The following is a 22,363-nucleotide window of genomic DNA, read 5'->3' on the forward strand; positions in this document are numbered from 1 at the left end:
TAGGTTGAAGCTATAAACTATAGTCCATTCCATTTAAGACCTGGATCAAAGTTAGCTTCATCCAGAATGCTTTAGCATGTCCTTTCTGAGCTATGTTGTCAATAGTTATCATTCAGTTCCACCATCCTGAATATTCTGCAGTTGATAAACCATTTTGTGAGGTTTTTTTTTTGCTTCCTGTGTATGTTTTTGACTTCGCGTGTTTTTGCTTCATGTGTTTTGAGTTGCTAATCAGATTGCGAAAGGAAACATCTCACATTTGCGTAAGACTTCACAGTTCATAAAGACCTTTCCCACCAACCACAAACAAATGTATGACAAGTTTCCCGTTATCTTCATTTTATAGGTGTGGAAAGGGAGTCAAAGAAAAGTTAATCGATACCATTGATCTAGGTAAGCAGGCTTTGAGCAGTTTTCCCGTCCTCAAAACGACCTTGAGGTAGCTCCTGCAACCCCGCTTTGAAGTTCAGAACGAGACGGTCTCACGTTCCAGGGGGCTCAGCTCAGGCGGGGCCGCCACGCGCCTCCCCGTGCCTTTGGACGGGCGAGGACCACGTGGAGGCGCCTGGTCAGCAAGTGGCAAGGACGCGGCGCAAAGCCAAGCTTTCTAATGCCCAATCTGCGGCTCTCTCAATACTAAACACCCACCTCTTCAACAAATTTCGAATGCCTGGCAGGCCCTGCACCAAGCCTAGGGTGATGGCGACCCAGGCGGGTTTTTACTCAAGGAGCTCAATTCTAGGGCAGAGAGAAGTAAAATAATAATAATAAAAAAATCATAACAAACTGAAAAACACATAAATAAGCCACGTCGCTCCTCACCCCTAGCACTTAGTCACAAAGGCCTGTAGAAAGCCCCGACGTGAACGTCTGAGCAGGTCCGGCTGTCACTCCCTGAGGACAGCAGGCAAGGGAGGCTGACGTCCCTGGACGAAGAAAGTGCTGGAGAAACTGGCGACCGTCCCACCTTCCCTAAGGCGAAGGTTCTGAATTCTGAAGACCGTTACTCGGCACGGAACGCGACTCCGGGCACCCGCAGATGCCAAAGCACCCGGCCTGGGGACCGCGGCCTACGCGTCTCCCGGGCTTCGCGCCCCTCGCCCGATCTGATTGGATGGTGGCGGAAAAAGGCGGGGAGACCCCTGGAGCAGGCGCGCGCAGGCCGGCCGGGGGTTCCCACGGAGGCGCCCGGGGGCAAACAGGCGGGAGGGGGGGGGGGGGCCCTCGGAGCGTCGCGCGTGCGCAATTGGGACAAAGCCAGTTGGGGACTGCTGGGAGGGCCGGACCCTGCGAGAAACGGGTGGGCGTAGGCCCGGTGGGCGCGGGAGGGGCCCGGGCTGCAAGAGCGCGCGTGCGCCTCGGAGCCGGAGCCGCGGGAGGAGGCGGGAGCTGAGGAGGCGGCGGAGGGGGCGGGTCGCGTCGGGCGCCACGTCCGCAGCCAGAGGCCGCCGCCTCCACCGCCGCCGCCACAGTTTTCCAGCTCCACATCCTGAAAAGACGTCTCCAGAGCCGCGACTGCCCGGGGTTGTGCCGGCCGCAGCTGCCGCCCAGGCCGCCTCAGCTCTCCTCGGCGCCGGCCTGCTCCCTCCGCCCGGCTCCTGTCCTAGCGCTGGCCGCGACCCCGGCGGTGAGTGAGTCGGGATGCGAGGGCAGGGGTGCAGTCCCGGCTTCCTGCCCTCCTCCGTCGCCCTCTGCCGTTGGCGCCCCTGCCCTTCACTTCCCACTGCCCGGCCCGGCTGGGCCTCGGCGAGGCCGGAGAGGGAAAGGGGGAGGGGCGGGACGAAGTTGGGGGCGGATGGAGGTTCGCTTCTGGGGTTACTCCTCCTCATACGTCGCTGACTGCCACGCCGCGATTGGAGCTTGGGCACTCCCCTGGAAAGCCTCCGCTTGACTTCTTAGCATCTGGGGGTTCGGGGTTGCGGACGGAGGAGGGAAGTGGGGGGCGTCAGCAGCCTGGGAGGCGGATGCAGTGGAGGGGCTTGGGTACTGGTCTTCCTTGCCCTGCAAACTCCTGACCTGTTGATAAACCTCCCTCTTGGGTTCAGGCACACATGACTTGTCCCCCAGTCGACACCCCCATAGGTCTTCCCGGGTAGGAAGGCTGTATCCCCACGCCCAACCTAAAGTAAAAGTGGGAATGGAGAGGGTGCTGCCGGCGCCCAGGGGTGACAGGGAGTGCTGGAGCACCCATCCGTGCCGTCACTGCCTCCCAGTCTAAATAAAAACTGCCTGCTCTGCACACGCAGCTTCAAGACCGATCCCCCAGCTCCCACTTCCAATCAGATCGCTTGTCCTAAACCCTTCTTACATAGAAATTCTGGAACCCTTCGGGAGTGGGGGGTGTGCTGGGTGTACAACGTGGAGCGGAGGGAGGAGGTGCCAAGCTCAGCGCTAGCCACGGCGCCTCCAGGGTCATTTTCTGCCTCCTGCCACGTCGCGCTCTCTGCTACAGAAAACACACACACACACACACACGCTTGCCTACACACACACACACACACGCTTGCGCACACACACACACACACACACACGCTTGCCTACACACACACACACGCTTGCCTACACACACACACACACACACACACACACACACACACACGCTTGCCTAGAGCCTAAAGGGATCAGTGGGGAGAGAAGGGGCCACCCGGAAGGGTTTGGAAACACCTAGAGAAAAGGGAAGGGTTCTTAATTTGATTTTTGCGTCCTTGTGAACGCTGCTAATTCCAAATGAAAAAAGTTGCTACATGTGATTATTTGCTGTATGCTATTGTTTAGCCTTTGAAACTTCTGCTGGTGTGAGTGCCCTCAAGGGTTCCCCAGAAATATCGATACCACACCAACAGGTAAACGCGCGCGCCAGTGTGTGTGTGTGTGTGTGTGTGTGTGTGTGTGCGCGCGCGCGCCCATACTTAACTTTTTAAAAAGAAAGGGAGAAGTAGCCTTTGATAAACCCATATGCATCCTGTTTTGCTTTTTCCACTTTCATTTTAGTCTTTGTTAGAACAGATGTACCAGAAACCAAGTTCAGTAAAAATTTGTCCATTTATAGAAAGCATCGTTAGAAATTATAACGGTTGCTACGTTAGACAAATATACAGGTAGGTGTCTGTGTGTGTGCATGTGTTTGATTTTTTTTTTTAACTACAGGAAAATCTTTACCTTTCTTTGTTTCAGTTATTAGGTATTTACTTTTTTTCTGCTTCCGGAAGATACCTCACTGGATTATATATAAACATCTTGAGAATAGGACCTTTGTATGCTTGTTCACAAGGATGCCTCAGTGCCTAACAGAATGTTTGACACATAGTAGGAATGCAAATATCTGTTGAAATAATATGAAGATGGTGTGCTGGTTCTCTGGTTTAATAGACTATTGTAATTTTGCTTAATGTTTCGTTTAAGGACAACCCTTAAAAATTGCCTTTTTGACGCTGTCAGTTATCACTCGTCTGGGTGGGCACTTACAAATTTTACTGGCAGATGACTTTTTCTTCCTTGCTAGATTGAGAGCATTTCTTGTAGCCTATTTGCTGTTGATTTAATGGGCAGGGGCCATCTTTAAAAGCAGACTCTTCCCGATAGTTGGTTTAACTAGAAAAACATAAAAACAGCTGGATTTTTAATGTACTCTGCTTGTTGGTGTATATGTTTTAGAGCTCTGTATAAATATATTTTTGAATCTCTTTGCAGTTGTTTGGCAAAGAAGCAAAAACATGGGAGTGAGGATGTGGCAAAGTTCTTTTAGGTAGAATATGTAGAAAGATTTAGCTAATTCATTTATAGTTGTCTTTTTCTATTATAGGGACATTGGCACCTACTGTTGAATAACAGGTAGTTTTAAGTGGCTTTGCCGATAAACTTGTGCACTGTATTTTGTAGTTAAGCTTTATATAGCGTGTTAGTGTTATTTAACTTCCTTTGGTGTATAGAGGGGTGGTGCTACCCAGAGGAAAATGTATGTACTGTTTTCAGAATTTTTTATTATGAATAAAAACTTTATATATGAAATATTACTGAAACCCACAAACAACATGGATTCATCTGTTTTCCTTTAAAAAGAAAACCAGTTTCCCAAGAGGTGTTTGTTTACTTATTTCTATTATTGGAATAAATTATCCTTTAGGGAATTGTGTTGTTAATCCTTGCTCAATATATTCGCCAGCTACTAAATCTATGATACTATTGTACTGGGCAAGAATTATTTCTCGCCATCTCTACAATGCTTAATGTAACTGCTGATGAATTTGTAGTCATGATATACAGTCTCCAACAAAGAGGTCTTTCATATGGCACAATTTCTTAAAAACCCACTTATAACCAGTTTAGTTGGTATTGTAATAGTTTATTCACACTTCAGGACCAAAAGGTAGAACTGATTTATGTCTGTAGAATAAGTTAAATCATTTGTACTTATCTAAAGATATTGTATCATTACTACCTTCCTTAGAACAGTATGTGTTGTGTTGTTTTGTTTTGTTTTGTTTTTTTTGGTAGAGATGAAGTCTTGCTATGTTGCCCAGGCTGCTGTCAAACTCCAGGGCTCAAGCGATCCCTTTGAAAGTGCTGGGATTATAGGCATGAGCCACCAGGCCCAGCCAGAAAGTATGTTTTTAATAGAAACTTGTGCATTCTGAGCTCCTAGAGAGCAGATATATTTGTTTCTTGAATATATAATTTGTTTCTTGAATGACTCACTAAATGGCAAGTGCTGGAAAAGTCTATTCCCACTGGATTGTAAACTCTGGTTTAGAGTACTGCCTGTGTGTGCTTAATCACACTGAACTCCTAATTGCATACCAGTGTGCCTGCCACATAGTAGGGCTCAAGTATATGTAGAATTAATGATTCAATGAGTTCAGGGCAGATAGTTTGTATAGAATTTAATAATTATAATGTATTACTTAAGAGTGACATTTAAAAATGGTCGTTTTGATTTTTTTTCCGGAATGGAGTCTTGCTCTCTTGCCCAGGCTGGAGTGCAGTGGCGCGACTTCCACTCACTGCAACATCCACCTCCCAGGTTCAAGAGATTTTCCTGCCTCAGCCTCCCTAGTAGCTGGGATTACAGGTACCCACCACCACACCTGGCTGATTTTTCTATTTTTAGTAGAGATGCGGTTTTGCCATGTTGGCCAGGCTGGTCTCGAACTCCTGACCTCAGGTGATCTGCCTGCCTCAGCCTTTCAAAGTGCTGGGATTACAGGCCCATTTTGAAATTTTTACTGTCAGTTGATACTTGTCTCTACATATATACTCTTAAATTTTATTAGTAGATTATTTACCTTTCAAAGTTTTAGATTGGGGTCTATTTATCTTCACAGTTTCTACTATAAGAGAAACAGGTCTCCTGCAATGGTGGTAATAAGCAGGATAGTAATATAAAAAGTATCTTTAGTAACGAAGTGGTAATATCCATAAAGAGGTAATATCACTAAAAGTTAGACACATATTTGTGTGTAGGACTTCGGAATGGTTTATGTGAATGAAAAGTACAGATGACACAGTTAAGGATTTTAGCAAATACCTTTATAAGGTAACTCAGTGTCTTATGATCAAATTAGGAATTCAGGAAAAAAAATGTCAAATACTTGTGACTTTTTAATTAATAAAAATTAATACTAATTTTTATTACTCTAAGAGTTCTAGAGGAATTTTGATACTACATACTGACTATTAAGGTGTGATGTACAAGATACCCAAACATCAAAACAAAACTAATCTTTTTTTTTTTTTTTTTGAGATGGAGTCCTGCCCTGTCACCCAGGCTGGAGTGCAGTGGTGAGATCTTGGCTCACTGCAACCTCTGCCTCCTGGGTTCAAGCAGTTGTCCTGCCTCAGTCTCTTGAGTAGCTAGGATTACAGGCGTGTGCCACCACGCCTGGCTAATTTTTGTATTTTTAGTAGAGATGGATTTCACCATGTTGGCCAGGCTGGTCTCAAACCCCTGACCTCAGGTGATCCACCCGCCTTGGCCTCCCAAAGTGGTGGGATTACAGGTGTGAGCCACGGTGCCTGGCCCTTGTTTTTTTGTGTTTTTTTTGTTTTTTTTTCTTTAGTCTCAATGAAACTAATCTTTGTGGCACTTAGGACTTTCAGGGCTTTCTAAATAGTGAATTCCTCTAGTCTAGGTTAACATATGCCCGGCACGGCAGGACTCCAGAGTTGCTACTTTCTTGTTTATTGATAATCCTGTTGGTAACTACTGCTAATAAATTTTTAAATGCAACTGAATATTTCTATATAATAGTATCTAGCTTTTTACATTTCACACTCCTCTACAGAAATACTCCTAATTTAAGGCCAGAATGAACTCATGCTGGGTGTGGGAGTGGGAGTGTGGTTGGACTGGCAAGGAGAGCTGGTAAGTCTGAGAATATACCCGGAAGCAGCCCCAGGCGAGAGTGAAATCTCTTGAAAGTCTAGTTATCTTTAAAAAAAACAGTGCTCAAGCACTTTTCATTTCACTTTTTACTGTGTGTGAATTTAAAAATAAAACAGTATTTTACATTACTCTAGATTAAAATGCAGGCATTATGTCTCTCCTGTGGATTCTTAAGTCCTTGTGTTTAAAAAGGTACATTTGGAAAGCATGACTTTAGCTTAGAGTTTTTTTTTAAACCCCCAATTTGGGCCATATATTGATATGTATTTCTTCTTGTGATGCTTAAAGTATATGCGGATTCTCTCCCCTCCCCTCCCCTGCCTTCCCCTCCCCTCCCCTCCCCTCCCCTCCCGTCCCCTCCCCTCCCTTCCCCTCCCCACCTGTCTTCATCCTGTCCTGTCCTATCCTGTCGTTTGAGACAGGGTCTCGCTCTGTGCAATGGCACGATTATGGCTCACTGCAGCTGCTTCAACCTCCTGGGCTTAGGTAATTCTTCCTCTTCATCCTTCCAAATATGTGGGACTATAGGCGTGCGCCACCATGCCCAGTCTATTTATTTATTTATTTATATTTTTGTAGAGATGAAGTCTCATTATGCTCATTATGTTTTCCTGGTCTTGACTTCCTTAGCTGAAGCATTCCACCTCAACCTCCCAAAGTGCTGGGATTACAATATTTTCTTTTTTCTCACAAATACTATCTCGCAGCTTACAACAAAAACATGTACCAACAAATTGGTAAAATATGTAAATAAGATATTCAAATTGCATGCCAGGGAGAAATAGCAATCCGAGTAGCGGTCTTGAGGAGGTGTGGAAGTGTAGAGGAAGATAGGACACAACTATGCAGGGGCCTACCTAGTTGAGCTTGGATTTTAGCTATAAGCTTCCTGGAAGCCAAAGAGAAGGAAGACATTACACCTTTGTGTCTTTTAAATATAAAAATGCATAAATCTTTAAGAAAAAGTACTAAATATTTGGAGGAAACAAGACATTTTCTGAATAATTACCTCTGAAGAAATTTCTTATGTGGAGTTCCGTATCAGAGCTATTAAGTGTTGTAGTGGGTAATGTCTTTAACAGTATTGTACAGTTAATATAGTAATAACCTGCATAAGGCTGTTTGTCAGGATTTCCTTACCCAAGACATAACTGTGAACAAAACTCAGTGATATCATTTTCTTAAAGCATCATGTGATTCAAGTACATTGTTTTTTAGATTATTAACTTCATCTGTGGCTAAAACTTAGAATAATTAGGATTAGATGAACTATGTAATCTTTAAAAATATGATTTATGAATATCACTGATTTCCAAGACTTGAAAATATGTATTTTTCTTTAATTATAAAAGCAATACATTTTTATGGTAGAAAATTTATAGACATTAGTTAACTATGCATATTTCTATATGTATTTAACTATGCATATTTCCATGTATATGTATTGAAAACTATATACAAATACTATATATATTATGAATATATAAATGCTATATATACTACTTCATGCATGTGTATGTAAAATGTGAAACTTATGTATTTCTACTCCCCATGGCATCTTTATTAATACTTTGGCATACTTTCTTCCAGTCTTTTTGTATGCATTTTTTTAAAAATTGGGTATGATGACATATGCCTTTTATAGTCTCTAAATATAGCATTAGCATATTTCTGTAGTATTTGATCATAAATTATTTTAACATCTGCATAATGTGTGTCTTTTGGAAGCTTATAAATTCCTCTCTTGCTTTCCATGAGGCTGTACTCATTTTTCATTTTCAGATGTGTTTTGTTTGTTTTTGCTGGCTTCTCTTTTGCTCACCTCTTAATTATGAGCTGGCCAATTAAGACTGTCAGTTGGCTTCTCATTACTCTTTTCCTTGATCATATCACCCACTGCTCAGAGCTTCAACTATCACTTCAAACTGCTTTTAGAACCTCAACTCTAACTCAAACTTTATGCTGAGTCTCTGGCCCCTTAAATCCAATTGCCTGGTGAACGTCTGTGGATGCCCTGAAGGTATTTCAAATACAGCTTGTTCAGAAACAAGTCCTTCATCTTCTTTCAAAACATTTCTCTTCTGATGTTCTCTGTGTTCATCATCTCTGTCTTATACTAGAAATATGACATTAGATTCTCCCTTTCATCTCACATTAATACCCAAGTTACATTCTACTTCTTACAAAAAATTCAAGTATATGAGTGTCCACCATGCATCATTGATTAAGTCTCTGGTGATAGAGTAGCGAACAAACCAAGCATTTGTTCTCATGGAGCTTACATTTTAATTGGGAGCGACCCAAAGTAAACAGATTAGGTGAAAATGATAAGAGTGGAGGGTGCTCATCTATTATAAGGTGGTCAGGGAACATCTTCTGATAAGGGGACATTTGCAGAAGGACTTGAGCCATGTACATATACTGGGGAAAAGACTTTGAGGAAAGGATAGACAAGGAACTCTGTGTTACTAGACTGGAATGAACAAGAGGTAGAATAGTGGAGATGGCGATTAAATATCTGGCCTCAAAGGCAAAGGTATAAGGACTCTGAATTTTATTTCAAGCAAAATAGGAAGCAGTTGGAGGATTTTAAGCAGAGTATGACATGACTGGACTGAAAGAAGAACAAAGGTGGAAGCTCAGAGACCCATTCAGAGATTTTGCAGTAGTACAAGTAAGAGATTATGATGGCTTAAAGTGGTAACAGTAGAGGTAATGAGAAGTGGTTATATTCTGGATTTATTTAGGCAACAGAATTTACTGATAATTAGATGGGAATGTAAAAGAAAAGCAGAATTCAAAGGTGACCGTGGTATTTTGGTCCAAAGCATTTATTTAGACATGAAAATTTGGCAGAGTTTAGACTGTCATTCTATCTTACTGGACTACTGAAATAGCCACTTACTGTATTAATCTCTCTGTCCTTCCATCTCTTCTTGCTTCAGTTAGCATCTTAAGGCACAGATATGACAGTGTAACTCTGCTCATGGCTTCTTATTGACTACCCACAGAAGGATGAAGTCAATTCATATTATTTAGATTAAATTGCATATGTGTTATGCTCTCATAAAGCAGAACTAATTTTTTTAAATTGTGGTCTTTCTCTTAATTACAAGATAGGATATAGAAAAATAATTGTTTTTAAGGGAGACTGTATTAGAAATAAAAGGTAAGACTGTTGGTAGGGATTTATGGGGTAGGCACCAGAAAGTCAGTTTTGAAATGTATGCAGTTACAGTCATAATCACACCTATTTTTAAACTCCAGTTAAAACATGTAAGATGGTTGGGCATATGTAATTTCCCATATTTCTCTGTAGGGTATGGTACCTTCTGTTGATTGACCAGCCAAGTGATCTCCTGGATTTGTGTGTAAGTGTATGGTATTAATATATAGTACTGAGATTACCGTGATGAACAAGTTGGACAAAGGTGTCTGTCCTCTTGAAATTAATAGTCCAGTAGGGAAGTTAAGTGGCTTCAAAATCATCATTTCTCAGAAGGGACACATATTCTTCCAGGAATTTGTGCATGTTTTGTTTTGGAATATGTTAAATAGTATTCTTATCTTAGGGTTAAGGCTAGAATTGTCTTTGATTTTTAACTATCCTAAACAGCAAGTATTTAATGAAGTTATTTGTCCTTTTCTGTACAGCTTATGGTCAAGCCGAGATTCAAACTCAGGCACTCTGACCCCAGAGCCTTAACCACCATCCTGTATAATTTGTTATGATCTTACCATGATGATAGATCAAAGAAAATATAAATGTGAATGGTAATAAATGTACCTTTGTGATTTGGGGATTTTAAAATTAAGGCATATCTGTCAAGAACCTCTTTTCCCAGTAATGCATCAGCTGAAATTCTTCCTGGTTTTTCTGTGAGAGATTACTTACCTTTACTATTCCTTTTTAAATCTTATGTTTGGGATGATGTGCTAAATTCTCAAATCAAACCAGGATAAGATTAGGTGCCATTGATAAATGACCTGAGTCAGGATTTTCACTAGAGCAATTGAAAGATATTTATTAAACACAGCATTTGCTGCTGGACTCAGTAGGGGTGCAGAGAAGTCTCATCTTAAATAGGATTTAGGTTTTAAAGGCATAACAAGATGAATTCCATGAAGTTAAAACCACCTTTGAAAATTCCCACTTCTCACAACCTCTGCCTCTACCACCCTCATCCAAGCCACCAACATTTTTTGGCCTGAATTATTGAAGTTGTTTCCTAATGGGACTTTCTGCTTCTGCTGTTGTTCTTCTATTGCTTGTATTTCCCACAGCAGCCAGAATGATCTTTTAAAAGATCACCTTACTCTTTTGTTCAGTGCCTTTTACTAGTTTCCCATCTCACTCAGTTAAGAGCCACTCTCCACCTTCGCCTTCAAGGGCCTACATTGATCCAGACCTCACTCTTTGACTTCCTCTCCTTCTGCCCTTGATGCCACCCTGCCACACTTTACTGGCTGTTCCTTCTTGCTGATCCAGGTAAGCTCCCACATCAGGGCCTTTGCTCTTGCTATTGCTTCTTCTGCAAAGACTCTTCACCTAAATATCTTGTATCCTTACCTTCTTTGAATGTCATCGCAGTAAAGCCTTCACAGACTATCCTATCTAAAATATCATATCCTCTCCCCATCCATCCCTGGCCAGGCGCGGTGGCTCATGCCTGTAATCCCAGCACTTTGGAAGGCTGAGGCAGGCGGATCACCTGAGATCAGGAGTTCGAGACCAGCCTGGCCAACATGGTGAAACCCCATCTCCACTAAAAATACAAAAATTAGCCAGGCATGGTGATGCGCGACTGTAGTCCCAGCTACACGGGAGGCTGAGGCAGAAGAATTGCTTGAACCTGGGAGGCAGAGTTGCAGTGAGCTGAGAGCATTACAATGCACTCCAGCCTGGGTAACAGAGCAAGACTCTGTCTCAAAAAGAAAAAGAAAAACTTGGCCGGGCGCGGTGGCTCAAGCCTGTAATCCCAGCACTTTGGGAGGCCGAGACGGGCGGATCACGAGGTTAGGAGATCGAGACCATCCTGGCGAACACGGTGAAACCCCGTCTCTACTAAAAAAAATACAAAAAACTAGCCGGGCGTGGTGGCGGCGCCTGTAGTCCCAGCTACTCGGGAGGCTGAGTCAGGAGAATGGCGGGAACCCGGGAGGCGGAGCTTGCAGTGAGCTGAGATCTGGCCACTGCACTCCAGCCCGGGCGACAGAGCCAGACTCCGTCTCAAAAAAAAAAAAAAAAAAAAAAAAAAGAAAAAGAAAAACTTTATTAAAAAAACACACCCTCTCCTTATCCGTCCCTTTTTCTCCATAGTATATAAATACCGCTGACATAGAATACTCTCTTTGTGTTTATTTATTGCCTTTCCCTACTGGAGTATCCGTTTGGTGATGGCAGAGATTTTTTCTGTCTGTATTGATTACTGTACTCCATGCACCTAAAACATTGTCTGGCTCAGGAGTAGGTGCTTAATCAGTGTTTGTTAATTAATGTATTGAACTACATTGTTAATTTTCACAATATCCCTTTTAATATCTATTGTATATGTACACATACAATAATTTGGACTCCAAGGATGTATGACTAGGAAATACTTAGTTGACTGCTGGGATCACAACCTTAGTTTTCTGGCCAAGCCAGACAGTATATTATAAAGAACACTTTTAGACCAATCTTGACTTGCTCTAATCTTGACTTACTCAAGTGAATTTAAAAGGCAGTGTTTTATGATAGTAAAGGAAATTGGGAAAATAAAATTTTAATCATGTTTTCCTTACTGCAGCACAGCTTATTTTATTTCTTAGGTTCCCTTACTACTTAGAGTTAATCATAGTATAATATATATTTTTTTACAGTAAATTTTGAATTCTGTTACTGCCTCTGTTCATAAGAGCTCTAAGAACAGCAGAAAGTCATTAAAATTGATCTGTTACTGATTCAGATTGGTGGTGTCATTATAAGAGTGGGATGTCTTTTTTTTAAGGACTTTCTCAGATAGAACACCTTAGTATTTATTTATTTTTTCAACTTTTAGGGTCAGGAGTACATGTGCAGATTCTTTACATGGGTAAAATCGTGTGTTGTGGGGGTTGGGTGTACAGATTATTTCATCACCCAGGTAGGTAGTTTTTCGACCCTCACTCTCCTTCCTCTCGCCACCTACAAGCAGGCCCTGCTGTCTCTTGTTACCTTCTTTGTGTCCATGTGTACTCAGTGTTTAGCTCTCATTCATAAGGGAGAAAATACAGTATTTGGTTTTCTGTTCCAGCGTTAATTCACTTAGGATCATGACCCCCAGTTCCACCTGTGTTGCTGCAAAGGACATGATCTCATTCTTTTTTATGGCTACATAGTATTCCATGATGTATATGTACCACATTTTCTTTATCCAGTCCACTGTTGATGGGCATTTAGGTTGATTCCATGTCTTTGCTATTGTGAATAGTGCTGTGATGAACATCACATGTGTGTGGTAGAATGATTTATATTCCTTTGAGTTATAACCAGAAATGGGAATGCTGGGTTGAATAGTAGTTCTAAGTTCTTTTGAGAAATCTCCAAACTGCTTTCCACAGTGGCTGAACTAATTAACATTCCCACTAGCAGTGTATAAGCATTCTTTTTTCTGCAGCTTTGCCAGCATCTGTTATATTTTGACTTTTTAATAATAGCCATTCTGTCTGGGGAACACCTTTTTTAGTTATGGTATACTTTTTTCTTTAAGTCTATTGTGAAATAAGTCACAATTAAGTTAACCAGTATTCTGTAGGAGGAAACAACATTTTGGTTGGCTAACCCCTACCTTCCAGCTCTCTTTCAGTGATTAACATTCATTTGTAGTTGAAGCACCACAGTAACAACGTAGGAAAACTTACACTGTGACTGCCACTCTTTGGTGGGTGTTTCACATAAGATTTATATTGTCAACTGGTACAATTTAAAGTATTTATTAAATGCCACAGTTTGAAGTAGGAGAGAAACAAGACGAAGACTAGTTGTAGAGTGGGTATAAAATGTTGTTTATCTGAATAATGTCGATGAAATCACAATTTAGCATGTGACAAGAGGTAGTCTCATATGTTGAGGTTAAAATGAAATGTGTTTGTATGTTTTTTTTTTTTTTTAGGAGATCATGAATCAGACAGATAAAAATCAACAAGAAATCCCATCATACCTTAATGATGAACCACCAGAAGGTAAGTATACATCTGTAACACTAAGAATGGAAAAATATACTGAATTAAAGTTCTGATAGTTTTTATTTTTTAATTTTTTTTTTTTTTGAGACAGAGTCTTGCTCTTTCACCCAGGCTGAGTGCAATGGCATGATCTCGGCTCACTGTAACCTCCACCTCCTGGGTTCAAGCAGTTCTCCTGCCTCAGCCTCCCAAGTAGCTGGGATTACAGGCGCCCGCCACCATGCCCAGCTAATTTTTTGTATTTTTAGTAGAGACAGGGGTTTCACGATGCTGATCAGTCTGGTCTTGAACTCTTGACCTCAGGTGATCAACCTGCCTCGGCCTCCCAAAGTGCTGGGATTACAGGTGTGAGCCACCACTCCCAGCCCTGATTTTTAAACTAAATTTAAAGAAATATAACCTGTTTACCTTGTCAGTAAATATGTCCCCAAAATAATTGAAGATAACATTTTTAGCCTCTAATAAGAAAGCACAGATAGTGGTGAATAGGGACACAATTTTACCATATAAGGCATAATATTTTCCTGTCATTCTTCTTTTAAGACCATTTTAGAAGTATGAGTATCCTTTCATTTGTAAAGGGTGAGGATGGATACAGAGGAAGGATGGACTGTGTTTAGTTTTGATATCCTGCATACAAAATCAGCCTAATTCAAGAGGCATTAGAGATTTGTTGTTAAACTCCTATTATTCATTACATTGTAATTGGTAGCTCTCCTCCTCTATTAACACATGATCTTGGGGACTGCTTCATTTGTTTTTAAGTCATAATTCTCTTTTAGTTTGAAAATTATGATACCATGAATCATTTTAATTCTTCAAAAACCCTTGGAAACACACCTGAATGTCCTGAGTACATACAGAAAATTACTAGAGGCATGTTTTTGGTATAAACTATTACTAAACTTAATCCAAATAGTGATGTCCTTGGAGAATTGCATGTTGATTACTAGGGCTGGAGGTTGTGACTCTAGGTATCATATATTTTTTCCTAGTTCTGTTAACCATTGTCTAAAATTTTCTTCCTATATATTTCTTATATTGGTAGGCAAAAATGAAATTGCTAGGAAAATAGGAACAAAGAGTTTACACTTAAGCCAAAAAGAATTCAAAAGAACTATCAGAGGTTGCAGTGAGCTAAGATCGTGCCACTGAACTTCAGCCTGGCAACAGTGAGACTCTGTCTCAAAAAACAAAACAAAACAAAACAAAAACTAGCTGATTAGGTTTAGTTTGGTGGATGAATAGCCTGGAAAATTACTAACTCATGCCTTACATTTTTACGTCTGGAACCATGGAGTTTTGAAAAGTTAGGGCTCAGTGAGAAAGTTAACAAGGACTTTGTGAGAAAGAAACCAGGAAAGGGATAAATAAAGGCCATCCAGGGGCATGATTATCAAGGAAGAGAACAAAGCAGAATGTCTTTCTATGCCAACCACTAAACAAGAGGAATCTGCAAAGCAGATAATTTATATGGTGATAACTAAGAGTACACTGTAATTAAAGAGATCAGCTGCATTAATTATTTATCTGATTTGATTAAGAAAAATTATTTGTCTTCTTTAAATGCATGTGTACCAAATTTGGCATGGCAAGACAGTTTTACTAATGAGATATTTGGCATGAGGCAGTTATCTGTTGTAGCCCCAAATCAGGATTTTGCCTTTTTTTCCTAGGACTAGTAACCTTGATTACAGAAGAACTATCAATTATGTAATCCTTTCCATAATAATTTTATAACTAATATATTCAAATGCTCATCTATATCTTAAGTCCTTCAGTCATCAAAAAATGTGTATTAACTATGCTTATTAGTTTTAATAAAATATTTGGTTTTTAAAATTCATAGCTATTGCTGTATTTGTATTTATGCACTATTTTGTAAAGATATTTTGACTAGTCAGTGAGATTTTCCCACTTGTGATACAATGTAAAATCTTCAAACAATGAAAAGAAAAACTGTCTCAAGGTAAATTTGTGCCTTGTGCATTGGAAAGCTCAGTTTTCAGAATTTTTTATTTTCTCCATCAAATATTATCAGTTTCCCCATGATACCTTCTCTGAGAACCTCATTCTGCTAGATTCTAGTAGCTTTGGTGCTTAGTTGGACTTATGTACCCAGTAATTTCCTTCTTTTTTAGAGGTAAAGCTTGAATTGTGTAAGTACCAAATTTTTTTCCATGAAGTTTAGAAAAACACCAATGCTTATGTGTTGTTGCTGCTTAAATTATTAGGTTACTAACGAGAAAAGACCTGTGTTCATTTTAAACTGGTGCAAATTTTTATGAAATCTTTCTGCTGGTCATTTTATTCCTAAGTTTGAGTTTACATGCTAATAATATATGTGGCTCTATTAAAAAAAAAACAAAGAAAATAAACTAATGACTTAGATACAGCTTAATTTTTCATATTGCTATTACCTTTTATGGGAGATATCTCTAGTTTTCAAAAACTAGATACTTAAAGCACACACTGTCTTTCATAAGAATTATGGTGGCAGTAATTTTAAGTGTTAGCCATAGCTGTAGTTTCTCTGTCCTACTTATGTCTGAATAAAAATCATTTTTTAGGTAGATAACATGATTTTAAATGATGAATAGTTTTTTATTCTTATATAGTGTTAGCTCTTTCAGTATGTCAGTAAGGGAGACATAGAGCAGACACCCAAATGTATTTACTTAATAGGGGTTCTTAAACTTTTTGGTTTCAGGATGTCTTTCAGTCTCAAAAATTAAGGCCCCAAAGAGCTATGTCTTTGTCAGTATTTACCATATTAGCAATAAAAACTGAGAAATTTGAATATTTTATTCATTAAAAGAACCCATATTAACATAATTAAAATGTTTTTGTGAATAGTAATTCTTTCAAAACAAAAAAAAATTGTGGAAATGGTGAGCAAGGTGATACTGGTTTATACATTTTAGCAAATCTCTTTAATGTTAGGATTAATGCAAGACAGCTACATTCTTGCAGCTGCTTCTGCATTCAGTCTGTTGTATTATACATCATTCTGCTTCTGGAAAACTGCTGTAGACTCATGATAGAAAGAAAGTGAAAAGACAAATGATATTTTAATAATATTATGAAAATAGTTTTTACCTTGTAGACCCCCTGAAATGGTCTTCGGCATCTGCAGTGGTCCCAGACCATACCTTGAAAACGACTGCTTTTTACAAAGAAGATTGTTTCGGTAATGATTGATGAAATTCTATCAAGGAAATGAAGGCCAAATATAGTTTATCTTTTTATTTTTTCATCTTCCTTTTAGGATGTAAAATAAAGGTTATTTGTTAACAAAACCGTAAATCAAGGAAACATTTAAAATAGGATTCTGTTTTACAAAAGTTGTCTAGTTTCTAAAGCATTTCTTCTCATAGATACTAAGACTTAGCATTAGACCAAGATATTGTAAAAACATGTACAACTATACCCTGAAGGAAGAGCTCTTCAGTATCTTTAAATTGGTGTGGTTGGCCTTATCAAATCAACCTCCTCATTGTGAGGAAGTCTTAGGTTACTTAATGATGTGTACTGCTCTTTTAAAGACTTATATTTGATTGTCTCATGATATTTTCTCTCATTAGGTTCAATGAAAGATCACCCACAGCAGCAACCAGGCATGTTGTCCCGTGTGACTGGGGGTATCTTCAGTGTTACAAAGGGAGCTGTTGGTGCCACCATTGGTGGTGTGGCTTGGATTGGTGGAAAGAGTCTGGAAGTGACCAAAACAGCTGTTACAACTGTGCCTTCCATGGGAATAGGGCTGGTGAAAGGGGGTGTATCTGCTGTGGCTGGAGGTGTTACAGCTGTTGGGTCTGCTGTTGTAAACAAAGTGCCCTTAACAGGAAAGAAGAAAGACAAATCTGACTAAAATATGGAGATACACTTGTGCTCCACAGCACTATAATGCCAGTGGCATTGAATTGCTAAATTATGGACTACAACCAAGTCAACTGTTTTGGACGTTTATCTTCTAAACTGCTGTGTTGAAAGTATTGATGACTGGCTTTCATCTAAAAAGAAGAGACCAATACAAGCACAGTATATGAAGGTTTCTTATACTTAAGTTCCAGCTTTTTATCTGGTAAAATGTTACACTTACTCAGTTGTAACTGAAGATATGGTATGTTTGAATATTTACTATAAGTCTTTCAGTTTGACTAAAAATGTGAAAGTTGAATTTAGTAGATGATCTTCACAGTTCCATATGTATAATGTGCCAGGTAACTCACCTGCCCCTTAAGGGAACCTTGAATTACATAAGCCGTACCTTTGATGTGCCTAATAGTTTCAGATGTCTTAGTTTTTTATAACCATAGTTGATTAGGCCAAGTGGCATTCATTTCTTATTTAAGCTGACAAAATTAGCAGGAATTAGAGAAGTTTAAAAAGAAAAGATAAATGGTTTTATGATAATGTTAACCATCTTTTGTTAGTAAACATGCGTTTTATTATTTTAATCATTGATGCCTTACAAAAGAAAACATCTTTCTAATACCCTGAATATGTGCTGTTCTTAGAGTCATCTATGGATTCTTTTAAAGGTTGTTTGTGAAATTAGTTTTCCCTCTTTAGAATCTCAGGAGTAGTGTGGTAAAGGCATTTCCTGCTGTCAGTGGATAAGACAAGGCTTGTTAACTGTTCTGGCAGTAGTTAAAATTAAATTGTACACTTCTCAGCCTGGGTTCATGCTTCATCATTAATACACCTCACAGTGCCTAAGAAACATTTACTTACTGGTCAGAAGGTATTTTGGAAGAGTTATTAAGGAGGAACAAATAATTTAAGTTCTTAAAAATTACCTAAAACACCCAAAATATAAAAAGAAGCCTTCACACCTATTCTGTGTTTAGGATGTCTTAAATTATTAGCAGTACTCCTTTTTTAAAAACACTGTAAAAGTAACCATAAATATGTGAGGACTTACTATTTTAAATGAAATGAGCTCCATAGATTAGTTTTGAATATAAAATATATAAAAGTGCTTCAGTGGTTTATGTAGGCTTTAAAAACACGTTATCTTACAGTCCTTTAAAGCAGCTGTAGAGTTTGTATCATTTTTCAAGCCAATTTCAGTCATGGATTTGAAGTGTTTGATTATGGATGATAAATGTGTTGTATCTTATTAATATGTCTCATGTCTCATTCCTTCTCAGTATGATTTAGCTGGAATTCATTTTCTTTTTGTTTCATGTTTAATTTCATAAACATTTAACAATTGGCATATATACTTGGCATTCCTGTCAACCAAGGATTATAATCCAAGCCTGGGAAAATCTTAAATTTCTTTATACTTAAATCTGAAAATTTGTCTCCATTCTGCCAACTTTTTTTTTTTTCATAAGTGGAGGGGAGGAAAGGGGGGTGATACCTTGCAGTAAGTCAGTCAAGATAGCATGCCTGAAAATTTGAAACAGACCATTCTAACACCCAAGGCTTAATTGTTTATAAAATACTTCAGAGAATTACATTAATGTGGAATCAACAAATGGATAAGAATATAACATAATTTTTAAAAGCTTTCATAAATACCAGCAGCAATTGTAAGCAAATCTACAAAGGTTCTTGAACCTTTCTATTATATACAAAACTGAAGTCATTAAGGAGTTCAACTAATCAGGAATTAAATGGTCATTTATTTCATGCAGTATGATTTAAGGTATTTGTTGGGATTCTGGTCAAATGTCATAATCAGCAAACGGGATTAAAAATACCTCTAAAATCAACAGGTGAGCACTAAATAATTATCTAAATAATGGTATTGGAGAACTTGTTTCCTGCTATTTGGAAGAAATTATTGCTTCATTGCTAGTTTGTATTTCTAACTTCTACAGTTATAGACTCCACTGTGCTTTGTATCTGAATTTCTCAGTATAGACATTTTGTTTACTGTATGCTTGCATATTTATTTTCAACTTTGCCTGTCTTTAAAATTGCTTGAGGAAAAATGGTTGTAATTAATTTCTGCTACAGAAAAGCCACCCGGTACGTTTTGTCTCATCAAGATTGTTTTAAATTCTAAACTATAACTTTGTTCAGAGGGGCTTTTGCAATGATAGCAGAAAACTGTACATAATGTACAGTTATAGAGGTTCTTGTTGAAATGAACTTACCATTTGATGATATGTATGTACAGCTGTATACTTCAGTCTCTTTTAGTTTACTTAGAAAGACTAGCAATTTGACCTGTTAAACAGGACTAGTTCACATCAAGAAATTCAGGTTAGTGTATACACCTGGAGGCATCTGTTATTCAGCTTATCCTTTGAGTGGGTATTTGGCACAATGAGGATTAACTTATGTGACCCACTTGAATGGCTGATCTAATATGTTGACATTATACATTCTGTACTTAGTGAAATGTCAGATGAAAATAACTGATTAATAATTTTTTTGTATTAAAGGGATGGGAAAAGAACACATGAATTTGTTAATAAAGCACTATGATCTGCAAAAGATGGAATGTTTCATAAAGATCTAAAGAAATAAAGGAAACTTTAAAACAGGGTGATCTTACCATTTTTAGTTACGTTGCAGTTCAGAAAGTGCTGTAGCTAATTTAAAATTTTTTTGATAGTAATGTACAAACATGTATTTTGATGCTGACACAACCATGAAATACAAATATATTTTAAGCAACTCTAATAAAGATTAAGAGTATAGATTTCTAGGTTTTACCCCAACTTGCCAAATCTCTGCAAGGTGGGGCCCAGGACTGCATTTTAACCTCTCTGGGTAATTCTTGTGTACAACAAAGTTTGAAAACTGATGATGGAGGGATTATAAAGCAGGGAACACTTGTCTCTGTTCTAAGTAGCTGTGGAACCAACTTAGACATCTCACTGGAAAGAAATGACTAAAAGGGGTGGGGAGGAGTGTAGAAAATTGATACTTACTAGGCATCTGCATACCTGCCAGGTAGTGTCCATACTTCTCATTTAATCAGCATGAGGGCCTTATGAAGGAAGTATCGTTATTCTCTTGCAAATACAGAACAGGCTGACTTTCAATGTTAGTTGAATTTTCCATATCACTTTCGAATTAATGTAGGTCACAACTTCTCCAGCTTATGTCCAGGAACAGAAATGGGGCTACTGAGTAACTAGACCTTTAGTCTAGTGTTGACATTCAGTGTGGCCTGTATGCTTGATTGACCAGGCTGTTTGACTCGCAGCTTACCGGAAGTCTTTCAGGTGATATTTACTTCGGTGACTACATTTTGCTACAGCAGTGAATTTAGTGTGATTTTACACAAATTGAAGAAAATCTAATTTTGTTAAAGAGCCTTTTATCACAGAGGAAGCTGAATTTGACTCTAGTGTTTAATGGAAGGATATCTCCCCCTGCTATGTTACTGATTTTGAATTTTTAAAATTGTTTCATAGGAAGATCTGAGTTAGAACATATGAATAGAAAAAAAAAGGCAAAGCAGAACAATTTCAGAGGTTCAAAAGCCAAAAGCAATGGAATGGGCCCTAAGGGAAAATAAAGTCAGTATACTGCATAATTGATTAAGAACGTAATCAAGTTAGAGTAAGCTACAAATATATTTCTATAACTGTAACTACCTCTGGTTCTCCGTGCCTAGATCTGAGCACTTAAATTTTGCTGCTATATTGACTAGTCTCCTTTTAAATTAATGGCCACAACATACACTTAGCCACTCAAACTTTCTAATATGCCCTTTTATTGTATGTTTGCTTTCACACTCGATGTCACCCAGGCTGCAGTGCAGTGGTACGAACATAGCTCACTGCAGCCTTGATCTTCTGGGCCCAAGCCGTTCTCCCGCCTCACCCTACCAAGTAGCTAGGACTAGAGGTGTGTGCCACCACACCAGGCTGATTTAAAACATTTTTAAAAATTTTTGTAGAGACAGGATCTCACTGTGTTGCCCGGGGTGGTCTCAAACTCCTGGTCTCAAGTGATTCTCCTGCTTGGCTTCCCAAAGTGTTGGGATTACAGGTGGAATCACTCTATAGTGTGAACCAATTATTTCCTTTTTGCCAAACCCATTCGTCACTTCTCTATATCTTAGTTGACCCCTCAGTGGCTTCATTATTATTGACCATGCCCTTGTTTCTTCCTGTGACCAACTTCTTGCTTTGACCAGTCTTTTTCCAGGCTTGGCCAACTACCCTACTCCAAATCTGCACTTTTTTTTTTCTCCCCAGGCAGTCTAATCTAGAGCCATGGCTTTAAATATCATAGATAGGCAGATGATCCCCAAATATGTATTTTCAGTTCTGACTGAAACTCAACTCCAGACTTAGCCATTTGCCTGTTTGACATTCCTCCTAGGATGTCTAATAGGCATCTCAAAATTGACATCTAACTACCAAGGTAACCATATCACATATAATGTTTTCCCAGCTGAGACACTTAAGAGTGAAAGAGCAAGAGTGCCACTGACTCTTTATGTCAGGACAAGAAGCATAAACTAAAAACTCTCCAAGGGTTTCCCATCACACTTCAAATGAGATTCTGCTCCTTACATGGACCTGTGCCGCCTCTCTCCTCCCAACCACTCGACCCTGCTCTAACTGTACTAGCTGCTATTCTTCTTGAACAAACATTACTGCATGACCTTGGGTAGGTGACTTACCCTGAGTCTCCTCATCCGTAGAACAGTGAACAATGGTACTTTTAGAATCGTAAAGCACTTACATACAGAGCTCCCTCTAGGAGGCAAACAGATTTGGATAGTAAGGGTTACTTGCATTTGCTGAAGGAGTGAAGAGTGAGGATACTGCCTGCATTTTTCATAATTTTTTC

At 39.3% G+C, this 22,363-nt stretch overlaps 1 protein-coding gene across 3 annotated transcripts; it reads left to right on the forward strand.

Moving 5' to 3' along the window:
• The first annotated feature begins 1,405 nt into the window (after positions 1 to 1,405).
• On the forward strand, positions 1,406 to 20,093 carry TMEM263 (transmembrane protein 263). Of its 3 annotated transcripts, none has more exons than XM_045365856.2 (3): positions 1,406 to 1,627; positions 13,516 to 13,585; positions 17,173 to 20,093. In XM_045365856.2, the coding sequence occupies exons 2-3, from the start codon at positions 13,522 to 13,524 to the stop codon at positions 17,457 to 17,459; spliced, it is 351 nt and encodes a 116-aa protein (XP_045221791.1). In that variant the 5' UTR covers positions 1,406 to 1,627; positions 13,516 to 13,521; the 3' UTR covers positions 17,460 to 20,093. The 3 variants fall into 3 exon arrangements, with proteins under 3 accessions (XP_045221791.1, XP_045221792.1, XP_065380823.1); XM_045365857.3 differs by lacking the exon at positions 1,406 to 1,627 and adding an exon at positions 2,442 to 2,843; XM_065524751.1 differs by lacking the exon at positions 1,406 to 1,627 and adding an exon at positions 2,984 to 3,098.
• The last annotated feature ends 2,270 nt before the right edge of the window (positions 20,094 to 22,363 follow it).

This window comes from Macaca fascicularis, chromosome 11, assembly GCF_037993035.2.
Source record: "Macaca fascicularis isolate 582-1 chromosome 11, T2T-MFA8v1.1".
NCBI lineage: Eukaryota > Metazoa > Chordata > Mammalia > Primates > Cercopithecidae > Macaca > Macaca fascicularis.